The sequence below is a fragment of the Sabethes cyaneus genome, chromosome 1 (genome assembly GCF_943734655.1).
Source record: "Sabethes cyaneus chromosome 1, idSabCyanKW18_F2, whole genome shotgun sequence".
NCBI classification, from domain to species: domain Eukaryota; kingdom Metazoa; phylum Arthropoda; class Insecta; order Diptera; family Culicidae; genus Sabethes; species Sabethes cyaneus.
The window spans coordinates 70,569,790-70,588,248 of record NC_071353.1 but is presented as its reverse complement, the minus strand read 5'-3'; the positions used below and the strand labels follow the sequence as shown (position 1 = coordinate 70,588,248).

General features: G+C 37.6%; 1 protein-coding gene across 3 annotated transcripts in view; it reads left to right on the top strand.

Annotated features, from left to right (window-relative positions):
• The window catches only part of LOC128732866 (cell growth regulator with RING finger domain protein 1-like), a 292,154-nt gene that overhangs the window by 161,249 nt on the left and 112,446 nt on the right, over nt 1-18,459 (top strand). For all 3 annotated transcript variants that reach the window (XM_053826285.1, XM_053826284.1, XM_053826282.1), the window contains one exon: nt 4,063-4,210. In XM_053826285.1, coding sequence (XP_053682260.1) covers nt 4,063-4,210 — 148 coding nt within the window. The remainder of the gene's footprint in view (nt 1-4,062; nt 4,211-18,459) is intronic.

Genomic DNA, 18,459 nt, shown 5'->3' with positions numbered 1-18,459 from the left:
TTCATACATTTTATAACTTAATAAATATGCGTCCTAGCGTCAAACAGTCTTCACAGAAAATATGTATTTTAACATACTAAATAACTTTGTAGAACACTTGAAAGCAATAAAATAATCGTGTGCAAAGTTATTGAGTGCAATTGAGTTTTAAGCGCTCTTTTTTAACACATCATTATATTTCGTAACCGGTAAGAGATAGATAGTAACTTAATTCAGCAAAGTTGCTTATTTTAGTATTTTCTGAAACTTTTGGAGAAAAAAACTTTTTTTTTTTAAATTAATTAAGAAAACAAAAGTTTGTATCACCCTAATAGATGAATTCATGGTCACCCTAATAGTGCAGAAAGATGCGCTATATTTTATTATTTTACTTCTCCGAAGACACCACCCTTGAAAAAATACACATTTTTCATCAAACGGTTTTTAGCCTAAAAACAGTTATATCTTATTAATTAATGCAGAAAAAGCAAAACAGTCTTCAGCAAAAATATTCCTCTTTTATGTGCAAAATGTTTTCTAGAACATCACATTGAGCTGTCTGTTGAAATAAACATGTTACAAGAAGAAATGTGATTTGAGGGGTCGTTTATAAACAAAGGTCTATTGCTGTAAATGGGTAAAAGATAGAAGTTTGGTATCTTCAGAAAAAATACTTAAAATTGGTTTATATTTAATATTTTGAAACCAAAAAGGTGAAAAAAGATTTACTCAAAAAGTTATTACTTAAATTGTTGTTAAAGTAACTCGTAAATATTGGACGACCCCTTCAAAAGATGCATCATTTTTTCATTCAAAAAGTTGCCGAAGACCACATTGAGCTGAGACACGTCGTTTAACCGCAAATATATTTGTCCCGAAATTTTAATTTCTGGCCCATAGTGAAACGGTAAAGGCAACTTGATCGAAACGAAAATGTCAAAAAGCTCCAGAATGCGTTCGTACTGCGGCGTGCAATCGGCTTTTGACTGAGCAAACTGCCAGTTGTGTTATGCATAGCGTTCGAATTCCACCTCTAAACGGACGATGTGAACTTGAATGCGCGTTGGTGTGACTGCGGTAGAAAAAAAGGATCGGTCGAAGCCCTGATGCGAACTCGTTTTATTTGCTATAGCTTATAATTCATGTAACCTAAGGTATTACTTTCTTAGGCAAAGTTGTTTGAGTAATAGCAGCCTTGTAGATGGTATAGAAAATAGTGCAGAATTGCCTCACTACGTGGCGCTACCGTATATGTAATATTACAGTATACGATGTAAGTTACGCTACTGATTACCTAGAACGTAGTGGTCTTCGAGAAGTTTATACAAGTGATTGTCAGTCACCTTCAAGATGGTATGAAAAATAGTTCAGAATTTTGTCATCGGCGGCGCTAGCGTATATGCGTATACGTTATATATCATGATATGAGTAACTAAAAATATTACTTTCTTCGGGAAAACGGTTTTAGTAATAGAAGCCTTGCTGATAGTAGGGAAAATAGTACAGAAGTTTCTCACTGCGTGGCGACAGCGTACATATAATGTACTGTGTGTGTGGGCTGTATCTTGCGCTACTCATAACTCATGATCTTAGCAATCTAAGAAATCGTTTTTTTTTCGGAAATGGAAACATCATTAGACATCGATTTTCCTAGAATTCTAATTGTATGTAATATCATTGTTTGTTTTTCGCTCCTCCCCTCCCCCCCTCCATCCCCTTCAGTGGCCTGACATCTTAAAATCAAAATCTTCATAAAATATTCGTAATGGCCTAACTTCAGAACGGCTGAACCTAAGAAATAAGTTTATATGACGTAATTTGTTCAATTATTCTCGGCTATAGTGGTAGCCTGCTTAGAGCACTCTAATTTGTTCAATTTTTTATGCGAAGAATTTGATCTTTTTTTAAATTTGCAAAAATAAGTTAAATTTGGAAATTTTTGAAAAATTGTCAGAATAAAACAAAAAATCCGATAGAGTGCCCATTAGTAGCTCTTCGCCAGATTTTAGAACATGTTTTAACTTATCATTAATAAAGATGAGATGAATCTGAGGGGACATGTTTTGAGATAATTCACGTTTTATGCTTTTTATTTTGATTTTCAAATTTTTTTCTTTCAGCGTATTTTTTCGAAAATACACTTAATTTCCTTCTTTTCCTTTGACGTCATTTTTAACAAATAAAGTAGTTTCCAAAATATATTTTGAAAATAAAAAATTATTATTTATAGCCTTTTTGAAAAGTTACTCCAGATGAACATAATTATGTTTCATGGAAAATGAATCCTTGCGTAGCGTCCAACATATCAGCAAAATTTCATCCCAATAAAGATATTCGAGACAAACCGTTTTGTTAGTTGAGCTGGCATTGCTCATATAGTGAACTTACACCCCTTTCCTTCCAAGTGAAAACCAACTTTTATTTTGCTGTTTTTTCATGATTCTAAAAAAAGTCATTAAACGGTAAAATTTTGACGTGAAATTTCTAGCATGCATAAAACCATGCTCAAAGTATCGTTTCCTATCTCGATTTTTTCAATTTTGTCATTTACACCCCTTTCCTTCTCACCCCCTCAATTAAGAACATGTCTTTAGCAATCTACCCAGGTAACCAATAGGGGAACTGTGAGTAAGACGAACAGGTTAAAAAGAACAGCTAATATAATACAGAGAACTTATGATTTATAAAACCTAAATACAGTTTACTTCAGTTCAACATATTGTTTTCAAAAGGAGCTAGTGAAATATTTAACAAAAAATGTTTTTCAATGTGTATTTTGAGTTTTAAAAATGGTCCGAAAAAGTGAACTTTTTTAGTGCTGCGGGTGAAACGGACAATGTGTGGGGGTAAGATGGACAGGTTTTGTAAATCGCCCCAACAATGAGCATATTATTATTTCTGACCCTTAACAAATTGAATACGTAAAATATGGCGGTGTAGCGTGCAAAAAATGAAGGGGGCAGTCCACCCCCTCCCACTAGAGGCAGCCAATAGAAAGTTGTTTGGCAGCGGCAATATTAACAAGCATTCCAAAAACTGTTTCATGCCTGACCGCTGCTGATTTGTTCGAAGTTCACGTTTGCCGGTTAAATTTTCATTTATATGCTTGAGATATCACTAAGAAGCAAAATCAACAATTTTAATATAATATGTTCACTGACCATCTTACCCACACTAGCAGTTGTCCATTTCACCCCATCATTATTCATTTTTTTAAAGCGTTCACAATTTTTCATACGCAAATGAAATTACGTATTATTTCAATGCAGACGTTACTTGAAAAGGTATTAAATCGAAATACTTCATGCTATGGGCAACATTTTGGAACTAAACTACTCAAAAAGCTTAATTCCGATGGAAAAAAAGTTACATCCAAACGCAATTTAAATGCAAGCCAATGAGCATTTAAGTTGCCATAAATGCTACTTAAATGCTATTTTGGCAAAATATGCAGCTACTTTACTGCTAGCCCTCTTATAGTGCTGACAATGCTTATTTGCAGCTAGTTACTGACAAGAAGAATTTAAATAGAATTGTGGATGCCAATTTACAACAGTTCTGCAGTCAAAAGGCTGATAAACAGCAACCTGCAGTATAAAACGCCAGCCATGCTAGTAAGCGATTGATTTACTGCTTATACTAGTGCTTATTGGTTACCTGGGTATGGCTGTAATAATACCGCAGATATATTGTACCTTCCAGCAATTTCACGAGTCCTACGCAAATTCATTTTTTATTAATAATTATGCTATACTTATTAAATACACTGAAACTATGCTTGTCAAGCAAACAGGGGAGTGCACTGGGGAGGCAATAACGAAAAACTAATGGTTTAAATTGCTAAATTGCAAGCATGGTGGTGGTAAACACAGAAAATAACAACGCTAATAATTTTCGCGTGGGATTCTAAATAGGTGGAATCTCCGCAATAAGTCAGAAAGATACGGCAAACTCTAGAATCCAAATGCAATAATACATAATGCATCTGTTCCATTTATTTGATTTTTTATGTCTGTCAGACTACCACCTCAGCCACATAAAGTTAAATATAATAAAATTAAACTAATTTTACCTGAATTTCAGGCTTCAAAACCCTCACGACGAGAAGGTCATCATTCTAAAGACTAAAGATCCTCTCCTCCTGGGAGCTCCACCACGATCAGTATATCCTCTTGTTGTATTCATCATTCGTGAACCAGAAAGTAACGAATTGGTATCCCCAGAAGACGCGGTAAGTATGTACAAGGCTATTCAGTGTAAGCATGACCGATTCGATTTTAAAGTTTAAACTCGTGTCATTGCCAAACGTGCCAAATTTGGCTCGTTTGCTTGATTAGTTTTCCAGTTATGCAGAAATTTGTCTTTCATTTGTATGGAAGCCCTCTACCGCCCCCCCTCCTCCCCCTCCCTCTTAGAGGGGAAGGGGTCTTAATTCACTATAAAAAGTACAAGGGTCCATGCCTAGTGGCACGGGCGCAGGCTTGAAGTAAGACTACGAATGTCGAGCAATTCGTCTCCCAATGCCAAAACCGGTGATTTTTGTACGAATTTCATATAATAGATTCCCCAGTTGCGCAGTAACGGAAGGTTTACTTGCGCTGTTGTATTTTGTACAACACCTGTGAACCGTTGACTTTTTCTCGGTATATCTCGGAAATCTAGCAATAAATAAAATTACTTTTTTCAGTAAGGTTGATCCGCAGAAAATGGTGGAAAAAGTTCCATAAGTTTTTCACCAAGTGGCATTAGTATTCGAGAGAATTCTGTTACGTTTTAGCATGCCTATAAATCGGAGTTGACGCGAGTAACGAAAGGTAAAGGATTGTGTTCTTACATGTGAGAAATTCATAATTTCAACTCTTCAGCTAATTTAAATAGTGGACCTGCAAAGGTCCATTTGTTATTCTCGAATTCTCAAATTTCTGACTCGTAGTGTCCATTGTCTACTTTCGTCCATCAGATAGGTTATTGTGGATTGTGGATGTGGTGTGTGGATTAATGGTGGGAATACTGTTTATGGGACAAACGCTACTGGTAGGATCTGTAATCAAGATAGACTTTTATGTTTATGACGTTATGAGTCGCAAGCTAGCTGCCTGCCGATGTGTCTCCAACAAAGTTTCAAATACAACCTTTAAAATTGCCACGGATGTGACTCGAAAACTGGCTGTCCGAGTCCGATGCGTCGCAAGCTAGCTGCTGATTGGTGTTTCGCCAACGAAAGCCGGCGACCGACTGATCACGCACACCGAGGTAAAGGCAAACAATGTTTCAAATACAACCTTTAAAATTATGCCACGGATGTGTCTCGAAAACTAGCTGTCCGGTGCGTCGAAAGCTAGCTGCTGCTGGCTGATGTTTCGCCAACGAAAGCAGGTGACCGAAGAAGGTAAGGAAAGGAAGTTTAACCCATAGCTCATCTCGTTGGGGAACTGTGGGTAAGACGAACAGGTTAAGAAGAACAGCTAATATAATACAGAGAACTTATGATTTATAAAACCTAAATACAGTTTACTTAAGTTCAACATATTGTTTTCAAAAGCAGCTAGTGAAATATTTAACAAAAAATGTTTTTCAATGTGCATTTTGAGTTTTAAAAATGGTCCGAAAAAGTGAACTTTTTTAGTGCTGCGGGTGAAACGGACAATGTGTGGGGGTAAGATGGACAGGTATTGTAAATCGCCCCAACTGAGCGCATATTATTATTTTTGACCCTTAACAAATTGAATACGTAAAATATGGTGGTGTAGCGTGCAAAAAATGAAGGGGGCAGTTCACCCCCTCCCACTAGAGGCAGCCAATAGAAAGTTGTTTGGCAGTGACAATATGAATAAGCATTCCAAAAACTGTTTCATGCCTGGCCGCTGCTAATTTGTTCGAAGTTCACGTTTGCCGATTAAATTTTCATTTATATGCTTGAGATATCACTAAGAGGCAAAATCAACAATTTTATTATAATATGTTCACTGACCATCTTACCCACACTAGCAGTTGTCCATTTCACCCCATCATTATACTTTTTTTTAAAGCGTTCACAATTTTTCATACGCAAATGAAATTACATATTATTTCAATGCAGACGTTACTTGAAAAGGTATTAAATCGAAATACTTCATGCTATGGGCAACATTTTGAAATTAAACCACTCAAAAAGCTTAATTTCGGTGGGAAAAAAGTTACATCCAGACGCAGAATCATTTCCCATTTTTAGTTTTTCTGTACTATATCAAAATTGGAAAGTTCTAAATGATGATGGAAACGTTCAGACATCATGAGATAGCAAGATGGTTGGATGCCCATCAAAACATTTACGAATAATAATGCTTAACTCGTAGAATCAACCACCTGTCCGTCTTACCCACCCTGTTCGTCTTACCCACAGTTCCCCTATATATTTCTGTCATCCGTGCTAGGGTTCCCACTGACGTGGGAAGGCAAAAAAAATGCAAATAATGAAATATTAAATATACGACTCATATTTTATCAATTATTAAACGTCTGTTAGGGAAACATGTAATCTACTGTGTTGTAATGGATTTTTTGAAAAAATTCCAATCGATTGATACCAATATCTCTAGAATCTGTTGACGGAGGAGTTATAAGCGTGCAAACTATAACCACTTTCCGTTTTTTTTTTGTATGCCAGAAGGGCATTGGGTTAAAAGGCCACTGCGACAGTCTTAATGATCGTCTTTTGTGGCAGGCCCCGATTGCTGTACACAGTTTAGGGATCGCTCATACCCATTGATGGAGTTGAGCGGAATAGTTGTAATCCTGTGCCCCAATTCGGTACTACATGGTTTATAAAACCAATGACCGTTTTGGGATTTAGGCTCCATACCTGATATGGAGTAAGAAAGAAACTTCCTAAGAAGTTGTGCCTTGATAATGCAAGAGCTCCGCAATAGCAGAGCAGATGCGCTGAACTTTCAGGTTCAGAGTTACAAAAGCGGCAGGTGTCAGATGATACCTTGCCGATATTCTTTAAATGATAAAGAGCGGGGCTGTGTCCTGTTAGGAGTCCCGTGATCGTGCGTAGTTCACTACAAGTTAAATGGAGTAGTTTTTTAGCTACTGCAGGGTTTGGGTAGATAAACTGTTTAGCTTGTCTACAACCCTGTGTTTGATTCCAACGGGATGCTATTTCTAGCTTTTCCCATGTCATCAGTTCGCCTTTCACGGCGTATGTGGAGGTGCCCAGAAACGGTTCAGGACCAATAAATTGCTGAGCTGATCCTTGTCTTGCTAGGTTGTCAGCAAATTCATTGCCCTCGATTCCGCAGTGACCGGGCACCCAAAGTAATAAAACTTTGTTTTGGCGGGAGAGTTCCCTCAATGCTGTGCTGCACTCCCAAACTAATTTGGACACGCATTTGGCGGACTTGAGAGCCAGTAGTGCTGCTTGGCTGTCCGTGAAGATACCGATTTTCGCATGCCTGTACTTTCGTTTCAAGCATATTGTCGCACAGATGTATATGGCATATACTTCTGCTTGAAAAACGGTGGGCCACTTTCCTAATGAGATGGTTTCCCTGATGCCGGGTCCGTAGACTCCGGAGCCTGTGCAGGCCCCCATTTTTGAACCATCTGTAAAAAAACAGATAGTTCCAGATGGATGATCTGGCCCTCCATTATTCCACATTGAGCGATCTGTTTCAATCACCTCATATGGAACGTCCATATTGGGCCTGGCTTCCATGCAGTCAGAGACTGAAGTTACTAAGGGTGTCAGATTGAATTCCCGAAGTATGCGAAGATGACCGATTTGGTCACCTTCGAGTATGGTTTTACTCCTTTGCAACCGTAGTGCGCCGAGCTCTGCTTCCTTCTTCACATGAAAATGCAAAGGCAGTAAGCATAGCATTGCCTCCATGGCTGCAGTAGGTGTTGTACGCATGGCACTGGTAACTGTAAGACAGGCCAGGCGCTGAACTTTGTTTAGTTTGGCTTGGGCTGTCACCTCATTCACCTTTGGCCACCATACGACTGCAGCATAGGTTATCCTAGGCCGTGCAATAGTAGTATATGACCAGAAGGCTAGTTGAGGTTTCAATCCCCAGGTTTTGCCAAACAGTGACCTGCATGCCCAGATAGCCGAAGTTGCTTTCTTAACAGCATAATCTAGGTGAGCAGCCCAGTTCAGTTTTTTATCGAGAATTATTCCGAGGTGTTTGACTTCATTACTGAAGCCCAGTCTGACACCATTCAGTATAGGCGGAGTAATGGTATGTTTCCTTCGCCTAGTGAATGGTATAACGACTGTTTTGGTGGGATTTACATTAAGTCCCTCTTGTGAGCACCATAACATGGTGGTGTTTAGAGCTCCTTGCAAGCGACTTGACAGTACTGCGTCAAACTTTCCTCTGACGATAAGTACAACGTCGTCGGCGTAAGCAATGGTCTCATAACCAAGCTGTGACAGCTTGTGAAGGAGTGCGTCGGCCACCAGTGACCAGAGCAGGGGGGAGAGAACTCCTCCCTGTGGACATCCTTTGATCACCGAAATCGTGACCGACGTATCTCCCAATGATGCTGTAATTTATCTGCTCGAGAGCATTGCTTGAATCCAGCTCATTGTAGTGTGGTCGATTCTCTTTTGACAGAGAGCCGTATTAATTGACGCAAAGGACGTGTTATCGAAAGCGCCTTCAATATCAAGAAAAGCACAAAGTGCCGTCTCTTGATATTTGAGCGATTTCTCAATTAACGTCACTAAGCAGTGCAATGCGGTTTCCGTAGATTTACCGTGTTGGTATGCATGTTGATTTACATGTAACGGAGAGTTTTTTAAAAACTCATTGCGGATATAGTTATCCGTGATTTTCTCCATCAGCTTAAGAAGCGTTGAAGTCAGACTTATCGGTCTAAAAGCCTTAGGCATGGTTTTGTCTTTTTTGCCAGCCTTAGGTATGAACACCACCCTTACTTTCCGCCAATTCTCTGGGATATACCCCAAAGTGAAACTGGCTCGAAAGAGGTTGATGAGCTCGGACATTATAGCACCGTCCGTTTTTTGTAAGAAAATGGGTAGAATACCATCCGGACCTGGAGATTTCATTGGTTCAAAAGAGCTGAGTGCCCAATTGATCGAAGCCTCCGTAAACAATCGGCGTGCAAGTAGAACCGAATCATTTGGCACATTGTGTAATGACCCATTCCACTGTTGCCCACCTATGTTTTGTCCAGTGGTCACTGTCGAATCAGGAAAGTGCGTGTTCATCAGAACTTCCAGAGTTTCCCTGGTGGTAACAGTGAGACTCCCATTCTCTTTTCTCAATTGCCCTAGACCATTGCAATGGTCCTTGGACATCGCTTTCTGCAGACGCGTAGCCTCTGGCTCAAACTTTGCTTTCGCAAAATTTAACTCGTGATTTCCTTTTGGCTTTGCGTAGCTCAGCGTTGTATTTGGTGAGGGAAGCTCTGTAGTCTTCCCAGTTAGACGTGATTTTGGCCCTGATGAACAGACGCCTTGCCTTCCGACGGAGATTGCTAAGCGTCTCATTCCACCAGGGCACATCACGGCAAACTGTTCGCGTGTTTACGGGACAGTTTGTGTTATACGCGTCTGTGATCCTACATTGCAGGTCACTAGCGGCGATATCCAGCTCAACTGGAGTTCGTATATTATTATGACAGGAATTACGTGAGGCAATCAGATGATCCCTAAAGGAACTCCAATTGGTTTTCCTCGGATTCCTGAATTATTCTCTCTTTAGAGGATTCGCCTCGATGTCGAAAATGATATGTCTGTGGTCTGATAAACTTGGTTCATCAGAGACATGCCAATTTTTGACTTTCTCAGCTATAGAGGCGCTACATAGAGTAAGGTCTAGGACCTCTTAGCGTTTATTATGCACTTTTCGTTACATGTTCCCTTTTCTTTTTTCTAAAGTGCACCCAATATAGAAATCAAAGAAGTAGTCCTACTTCAAAAAATTCCTGTTCTAATTCACAATAGAAAGAATTCCTGCCTCCAAAACCGACACATGACAAATTTGGTTCCATTTCACAGTGGTCTGGAAATGAAAAAGTGTAGGCATTAGCTATTGGGTAAAAAAGCGTACCGCCATCCGGGGCGAGATTGTGCCACGGGGGTGAGATTGTGCCAAAAACCAAAAATGTTTATTTGTGAAAATTTATTATATCTATGGAAACTGGTGACCTAAATTCAAAATGATAACATATTTATTTATTTATTCATAACTTAAGATGGAACACAGATAATATTAGCAAACTATTGGGGCAGGTCGAGACTCACCGTCGCTGGTAATAAACATGCGCTTCCAAAACTGCGCAACTGGCAAAGCAGAACCAATGCGGGACTAGGTATTCTATAATTATCTCACTAACGAGAAAGCAAGGAATTACCGTTGACACACCAAATTTGACGCAGGTCCATAGTTGACGCACTTTTCAGAAAATTTCGATAATATCTTATCTTGCCTGTTAATATTTCGCAAAAATGTACTTTTGACCCTTTCTTTACACTTATGAAACGCATTCGTGCCAAAACAAGATTTTGATTGGTCATTTATAATGGTAAATAAAAAATAAACAGAGAGGGTGTTTGTCAAATGCGTCATTTTTTTCCTACCTTAGCACAAACGCTAAAGAAACACTCAAATATGTTATATATTTTTGCCTTTCTACTATATAAAAATATAGGTATAGGTATAGGAATCACTCGAAAAACCGAAAATCGAAAGAAAGCTTACCGGGACGAATGTCATACCATTCGACTCAGTTTCGAAAACTGAGCATTTTCTGTGTGTGTATGTGTGTGTGTATGCGTGTGCGTGTAAGTGTGTATGTGTGTGCGCGTGTATGTGTGTGTGTATGCATGTGCGTGTAAGTATGTATGTGTGTGCGCGTGTATGTGTCTGTATGTTTGTGTGTGTGTGTATGTTTGTGTGTGTGTGTATGTTTGTGTGTGTGTGTGTGTATGTTTGTGTGTGTGTGTGTGTATGTTTGTGTGTGTGTGTGTGTATGTTTGTGTGTGTGTGTGTGTATGTTTGTGTGTGTGTGTGTGTATGTTTGTGTGTGTGTGTGTGTATGTTTGTGTGTGTGTGTGTGTATGTTTGTGTGTGTGTGTGTGTATGTTTGTGTGTGTGTGTGTGTATGTTTGTGTGTGTGTGTGTGTATGTTTGTGTGTGTGTGTGTGTGTGTGTGTGTGTGTGTGTGTGTGTGTGTGTGTGTGTGTGTGTGTGTGTGTGTGTGTGTGTGTGTGTGTGTGTGTGTGTGTGTGTGTGTGTGTGTGTGTGTGTGTGGAACGCTTTTGATTGAGCCAACATTTCTCGGAGATGGCTGGACTGATTTTAATTATTTTAGTGTCAATGGAAGGTCTAGGTGTCCCATTGTTTGCTATTTAATTTCATACTGATCGGACTTTTAGTTCAAAAGTTATGTATAAAAATACGAAAAATATGGAACATCATTATCTCATAGGTCCCTTAGCCGATTTGAACAAAATTGATTGCATATGAAAGAAGAGTCTATCAAAACCTTAAGGTGAAATTAGCAGTCATCGATTCTGCCAATTTCAAAAGCAGTTTTTTTGTTTGAAACAAAAAATCTGTTTATAAAAATATATTCGATTTGTTCAGATTGGCAAAAAGAATGCAGTATTTACATTTTTACAAACAGAACCCCGCTTTTGGGCCCAAAAACTGCTTCCGAAATTGGGCTCTCCGACGAAAAGTCAATGATTGCTAATTTCCCGCTAACTTCAAGATTTCATGACGAATGAAATGGGCTTGTGGTTTGAAAGTTACATAAAGAAATGTGGAAAAAATGTATTTAAAACTGCTTTTTGTTGCAGATAAGCATTAATTCAGAAGGAAACATCCTACAATTTATTATCATTTGAAAGTTACTGCTGAGATCTATAAAACGAAACCAAGTTACTGAAAATCGGACGATTGGTTCAAAAGTTATTCAAACTTTAACACTTCAGCGCCATATACCTATTAAACCGTTAACATGTATAAAATCGAAATAAATTAATCAAGGGTCGATTGTATTCAATACATGTATTATGTATGTGTATGTATGTATGCATGCGTGTATGTATGTATGTATGTATGTACGTATGTACGTATGTATGTATGTATGTAGGAAGGCATGTATGTATGTATGTATGTATGTATGTATGTATGTATGTATGTATGTATGTATGTATGTATGTATGTATGTATGTATGTATGTATATATATATTTTTTGACGTAGGACTACGTCTTACTTTAATAGGGTGGCACGTTGGAGAAGCAAAAATGATCGCGACACGACAAAGTGATAGATTTTGAACGCTTATAGCTCAGCCAATTCTGAAAATATTTTCATGATTCGCATACCATTCGAATCACAAAATATCTGCCTTTTGCACAGCTTTTTATTAGTAAAGTTGAACAATTTTTCCAAATTCTGTGCAGTATTCGTTCAGTTGTCGCCATAGTTACCATATGAAATTGTTATTAATAACATACAATCAATTTAAGTGAGAAGTGAGTGGTTTTATGCATTTGGTTTTACAATGTCTCAATTTGTTCAAGCAAAATACCATAAGGTCGCCATTCACCGCTCATTTCAAACAAAAAATCCTTATATCGTTTTAAAACGGCTCATTATTGTAAAAATTATTGACAAACAATAATTTTGTATGATTAATGATACGAATAAACATAAATTTCCACTATATTTATAAAAGCTCATTTCCAAAATAAATAATCTTTACAGTGAGAAGCGAAAAATGCCACATGTCAAACATGTCAACAGTATTTATATTAGCGTTCGATTCTGCTATAAATGCCAAACCCAAAACATGGGTCAAAACGCGGGTTTTATTTATTTGGCAAAAAAATGTATGAGCGGTAAATGGCACCCATATGGGCGGTGAATGGATCATCGTATTTGAGATGAGCGGTAAAAGGGGTCGTGATAGTGCATTACTTTTTTAAAACGAAGTCACTATTATTAAATTTTTAGAAACCAGTTGATTTTTTCTTGTAAACACAATTGTTTTCTTTACCTTATGACGCAAATTGCGTTTCGATAGACCTCAATTTAGATTTGTTATAGACAAACTAACTTGGAATCGTTTTTAAATGAGCGGTAGATGGCGACCATACGGTATATGCGTAAATACCGCAAGTGAGTCCGTGAGCAGGCATTATTAATTGTACCAGTTAAGAGGCCAGCGTTGACGGTGGCAGTGTGCTGTAAACTGTACTGTTTGAGAAGAAAAGAAAATCGTAGTAATTCAGTGATTCAACTTTGAAGTGTTGCGTGAGGCGACCGCTCCGGCGCACGTAGAGGCCAGCGTATCGCCTAACGTAACAGGTGAGTCTTATAGAAGCCGAAAAGATGTAAAGATGTCGGGAACGGGATCAGTCATCAAACATTTTCGGCTTGTTAATATATTTGGCTTGCATTATAGTTTTACAAAATCAAACAGTGCCGAGTCATTGGAAATTTATGGATATACCGTGACCGCTCCTAATTCTGCGCAGCTCCTAATTCTGCGAATTTTTCTTTATATAGGTATTTTTTAACATTGTGCATAACTATGATCATTGCGTTATTTTTTTATAAATGTCTGCTGAATATTACGTCATTATTCACAAACGGGCCATAATATTTGAGAGCGAAATAATTTAACGTGAAACTGATAGTATTTTATATGGCAGAAAACATCGTCGTTAGCACCAACGCTAAGATTGTCACTTCAATTACGTAGTCGTGCTAACGTAAGAACTAGAATGACTCTTAAATGTCTTTGGACACTTTACTCGGTCCCGTACTTATCCGAAACCGGTCGGCAAAAAGGTAATTTTTATACTTTGTAAGAACAAAGAGTAAAGTGTCCAAAGACATTTAAGAGCTAAGATTGTCCTTCTAGAAAATTAACAAATTTATGATCGAAATTCTTTGCAATCATCAAATTACCCAGCATAATTAGAAAGAATAATTAATTTTAGTCATGTTTTAGACAAAAAGAGTGATTGCATGCATTGCTTTCGTCAGAAAAATGCGATGCAATAATGCGCAGATTTAGGCACAGATTTTTTATTCATGTTCCCAATTCTGCGCAGTAATGTATCCTACGAAGAAATCGCGAAAGAATACGCAACCTCACCCAAATTAATGAGGTATAGAGGCATAAAAATTCAAGTAGAATCTTTAACTAGCATTGATTGGAATCCTGTGCTGTGTCTCGGGGTCCGAACCTACGAGCGCCAATTCATGAAACCATGTCTTCTATTTATTTTAATGTCCAACCTCATGGGACTGTCAGAGAGTGGGGAAGTGGTTTCTATATGAAAACACAATTTTTAGTATTAGTCTAAAGTGTAATATTCAGTATGCAGAAAAACCAAATCAATTTGCCCTTCACGTTATCGAGAATAAAATATTTAAAATGAGGCAATCAAGATGGTAACAATATTCCTTTGCCATCCGAACAGCACAAGAAGGCCGGATCATGGATTTAATTATGGTAATGGCTAATGCCGGATTTTTTGATGTTCTTTCAGCGTATAAAGACATAAACAGCATGGCAGGAGTATTTATTTTCACTTTTTCGCAGAATTAGGAGCAAACATGCGCAGAATTAGGAACATGGACAAGAGAGTGCGCAGAATGTGGCACCGTGGATACGTTTACAAAACAAAAAATATACTCAATTGTTGGTCGACTTATAATTCCCATATTTTTTACCAGATATTATAGACCGTAGCACTACACGTTGCTGCTATCCACGTTGTTAATTTAAATCTAGAATACTTAGAATAGCGGAAGAATCATAAAAATATCTTAACTGCGCAGAATATGGTACGTTCACGGTACCATTCCATGCTTTCAACTTGCCGGATAGAATATCATTAAAAATAATGTAGGTTCAAAATATTAAATGTGAAATACTCACAACCTGTGCTTTATTATCATTGCTTACATACAACTTGAAAAATGCTACAATTCTCGGGTAAAGTATTGTTTTAATAAAAATACGATGTTTTCTACAAGGAATCCTAAGTAAACTTCACTTTGTTCAATAAATAAATCGATAATCATACATAATATTTGATGGAGGCTGCATACAGCTAGATATTTACTGCCATATTCAGCATTACCAAAATAAATTACGAGCAAACAAAGTCATTAGTTGTCTCTTTTAAAGCTTGAACGATACTGTTTATCACGTTTATACGAATTCCTCTGTTACTTAATGTCTATAATCATAACATGTCCTGCTTGCGGCGGCATATGACATAATTAGTAATGCGTTAGACCAACGAACAATTTTCCGCTATTTTAACCAAAGTTGGGAATGGAGAGCAACTCGAACCTGATGAAACTAAGTTTATAGAGGGTAGGTTCCGCACAGCAGAATGGTGTAAGCAGAACCTACCAGGCGCAGTGCGAATATTTCATCGAAACGCCTATGTAGAGCGGTACAACGCAGAGACAGAAAACGACTCCATTGGAAAGATCTTGCGGGTCAAATCGAGGTCCGCTGTGTACTCTAAGTCTGACATTCTTCAGCCCGATTGAACACCTATTGAACAGCGATCTGCAAATATTAAGCTAAGTAGTAGCATTAAGTGCAAACGTATACAATTTCCTTTAGTAGGTACGAATGCTATTACCGTACACAAGAGTCAAGGCGGCACATTTCCTGAAATCGTATACGAGTACACGGAGAGAAAACTTCAGTAAATTCTATCAAAATTTGGGTTATTTCAAACAAATTCTCAGTTTGATTTAGTCACAAACATACATTTGGTTCATATTAACTATGAATTATTTGGTGATATTTATCATATTTTATTTTGGTTATTTCAACTAAAATTTCATTTGTTGCAATATATTTTATTTTTATTAATTTGTAGTATAAATTATGAAAATTTAATGAAAATGATATCTGCAATAAAAAAACACATTGATAATTCGCAGAATCCTCACCGAACTGATCTTCAAAATTGTGAAATAGATTCCTTACGTTACTAATGAAATGCGCCATTGTTGCTTCGGTTAAAAAAAATATTCAAAAATAAGTAATGATCATTACTTCTGGGTGGACGGATAAGTAGATTTCAGTTTCAATGCACTTACACGTTTTCAACAATACTTTTCAGTAGCATAAAGATGTTTAATTACGCCAAACAACTTAACCACACCTGTATTTTGCTACAAACGAACCTGGCTTGTAAGAAAGAGAGGCAGATAGATTATGATTTATTATCAACTCTGACAGAGTAGCACCAACGTTCAATAACTGCGATAATTTGTTTTCAACTATTTAACGTTTTAATTTATTTTAACCAAAATATCGGGTTGCATGGTGTACAAGCATAATAAAGTGTTAAATTAAACCAAACTGTTAGGGGTTATTCAAGACATTATAAAACAAATAATGTTTTGTTTAAACCAAGCAAACTGCCGATTGAAATAAACTAAATTTTAGGTAATTGCAAACAAAATTTAAGTTTTTAATAATATAGAAGTTCCATCTTGATTTAAATATTAATATGAGTTACTAATATACTGAAACAATAATTTGGAACCACAAAAAGTTAGTTCAAAACAGTAACAATTTTCGTTTGTTCAACAACTAAATTAATGTTTGAAACAACCTTGTTCGATTATCCTCCGTGTATGACAAGGGACAGGAACAGCAGTTGGTGTACGTGGGAATGTCAAGAGTTACATCGATTGAAGGATTGTACTTGACGAATAACAGAGGCGTATTTAAGTTTTACCATGCCAAGGGAACTGCATCGCCGAGAATCCAGGAATTACGGACGGAACTTAGGCGCCTGGAAAACCACAAATTGGTTACTTTAGGTACTGAACTTCTAGAATTTATATCTAACGTAAGGCATTTTGCTGTACTGCTGAACCTGAATGTACAAAGTCTAAACGTACATTCAGCAGTTATTTCAACCGATGCGGTTCTCAGACAGGTAGATATCCTTGCGCTCAGCGAAACATGGATGGAAGTAATGAAGTTATTTCCATATCGACATTTGTGCCAGGAGCTTTTCCTTGCCAACCGGTAAGGAGATGACACCATGTACCTGATTTTAACGGTTAGTAAGTTTGATTAGCCAAATCAATTTTATTAACATTTATTACTCTGTAGTGTTAATTCACCACTATCATAACCAGAGACAATGTTATTTCTTCACTTCAAACCTTTTAAACAAACCAGTTGAAATATTCGGACAAGCGACATAAACTCGATGGTGTTGCCATCGGAAATCAAATGTAAGAAAAAGAATGTCATTTATGATTATACCATACATTACTTTAATTCACAGTGTCCAGACATAAAACTTAAATAATCAGCATTATCATGATGTCTGATTTCGATCTCATGCTGCTCTAAATAACGGTTTAGCATGTGCCAGATTGCTTATAATTTACACGATGCGAAGTTCGGCAATATGTAATGTAATGTAATAATCTGATCTGCAAATTCATAAAATCAAAAATCATTTCTATTTCACAGTGCCTATCTATGACCATTGTAATACGCAGTTACGGTTACTTCTTTCAAATATTAAGACAAACATTTTGGTCAAACGTCTTTTACGTAGTGGAGTCACTGGATAGTAGCTTTCAGTATGATGTAAGAATTATAATTTTATATCTGACTAGCTGACCCGACAAACTTCGTATTGCCACAAATTAACCTGTGTTGTACATAAATCATGAATCTCGGATGATCTTTGTCACAATCTCGAGTTTTGCAAGCCCCCCAGTGGGCGGCGCTTCCGACGGCGGGTCACCGGCAACACTCGCGACCGTCTCGTCCTGAATGATCTAGTGTTACTATAGATAGTTTTTGTGGTCTTGTATTGACTAATGTTTTATGGAAGAGTCTCGAATTTCTTGAGTTCGATTAGTTTTTGAGTTTCGCAAAAATTTCTGTTTTATTTGTATGAGAGTCCATATCCCCCTACCACAGGGGTAAGAGGTCTCTAACTATCGTAAAACAAATTCAAAACTCCAAAATCTCCCACATGCCAAATTTGGTTCCATTTGCTTGATTAGTTCTCGAGTTATGAGGAAATTTGTATTTCGTTTGTATAGGAGCCCCCCCTCTTAAAGTGGGGAGGGGTCCTTATTTACCATAGAAAATATTCTTGCCCTCGAAAACTTTCACATGCCAAATTTTGTTCCATTTGCTTGATTAGTTCTTCAGTTATGAGGAAATTTGTATTTCATGTGTATAGGATCCCCCCCCCCCTCCTAAAACGGGGAGGGGTTCCAATTCATCATAGAAAAAAATTTTGTCTCCATAAACACCCACATGCCAAATTTGGTTCCATTTGCTTAATTACTTCTCGAGTTATGAGGAAAATTGTATTTCTTTGGTACAGGAGCCCCCCCTCTTAAAGTGGGGAGGGGTCCTAATTTACTATAGAAAATATTCTCTCCCTCGTAAACCTACACATGCCAAATTTGGTTTCATTTGCTTG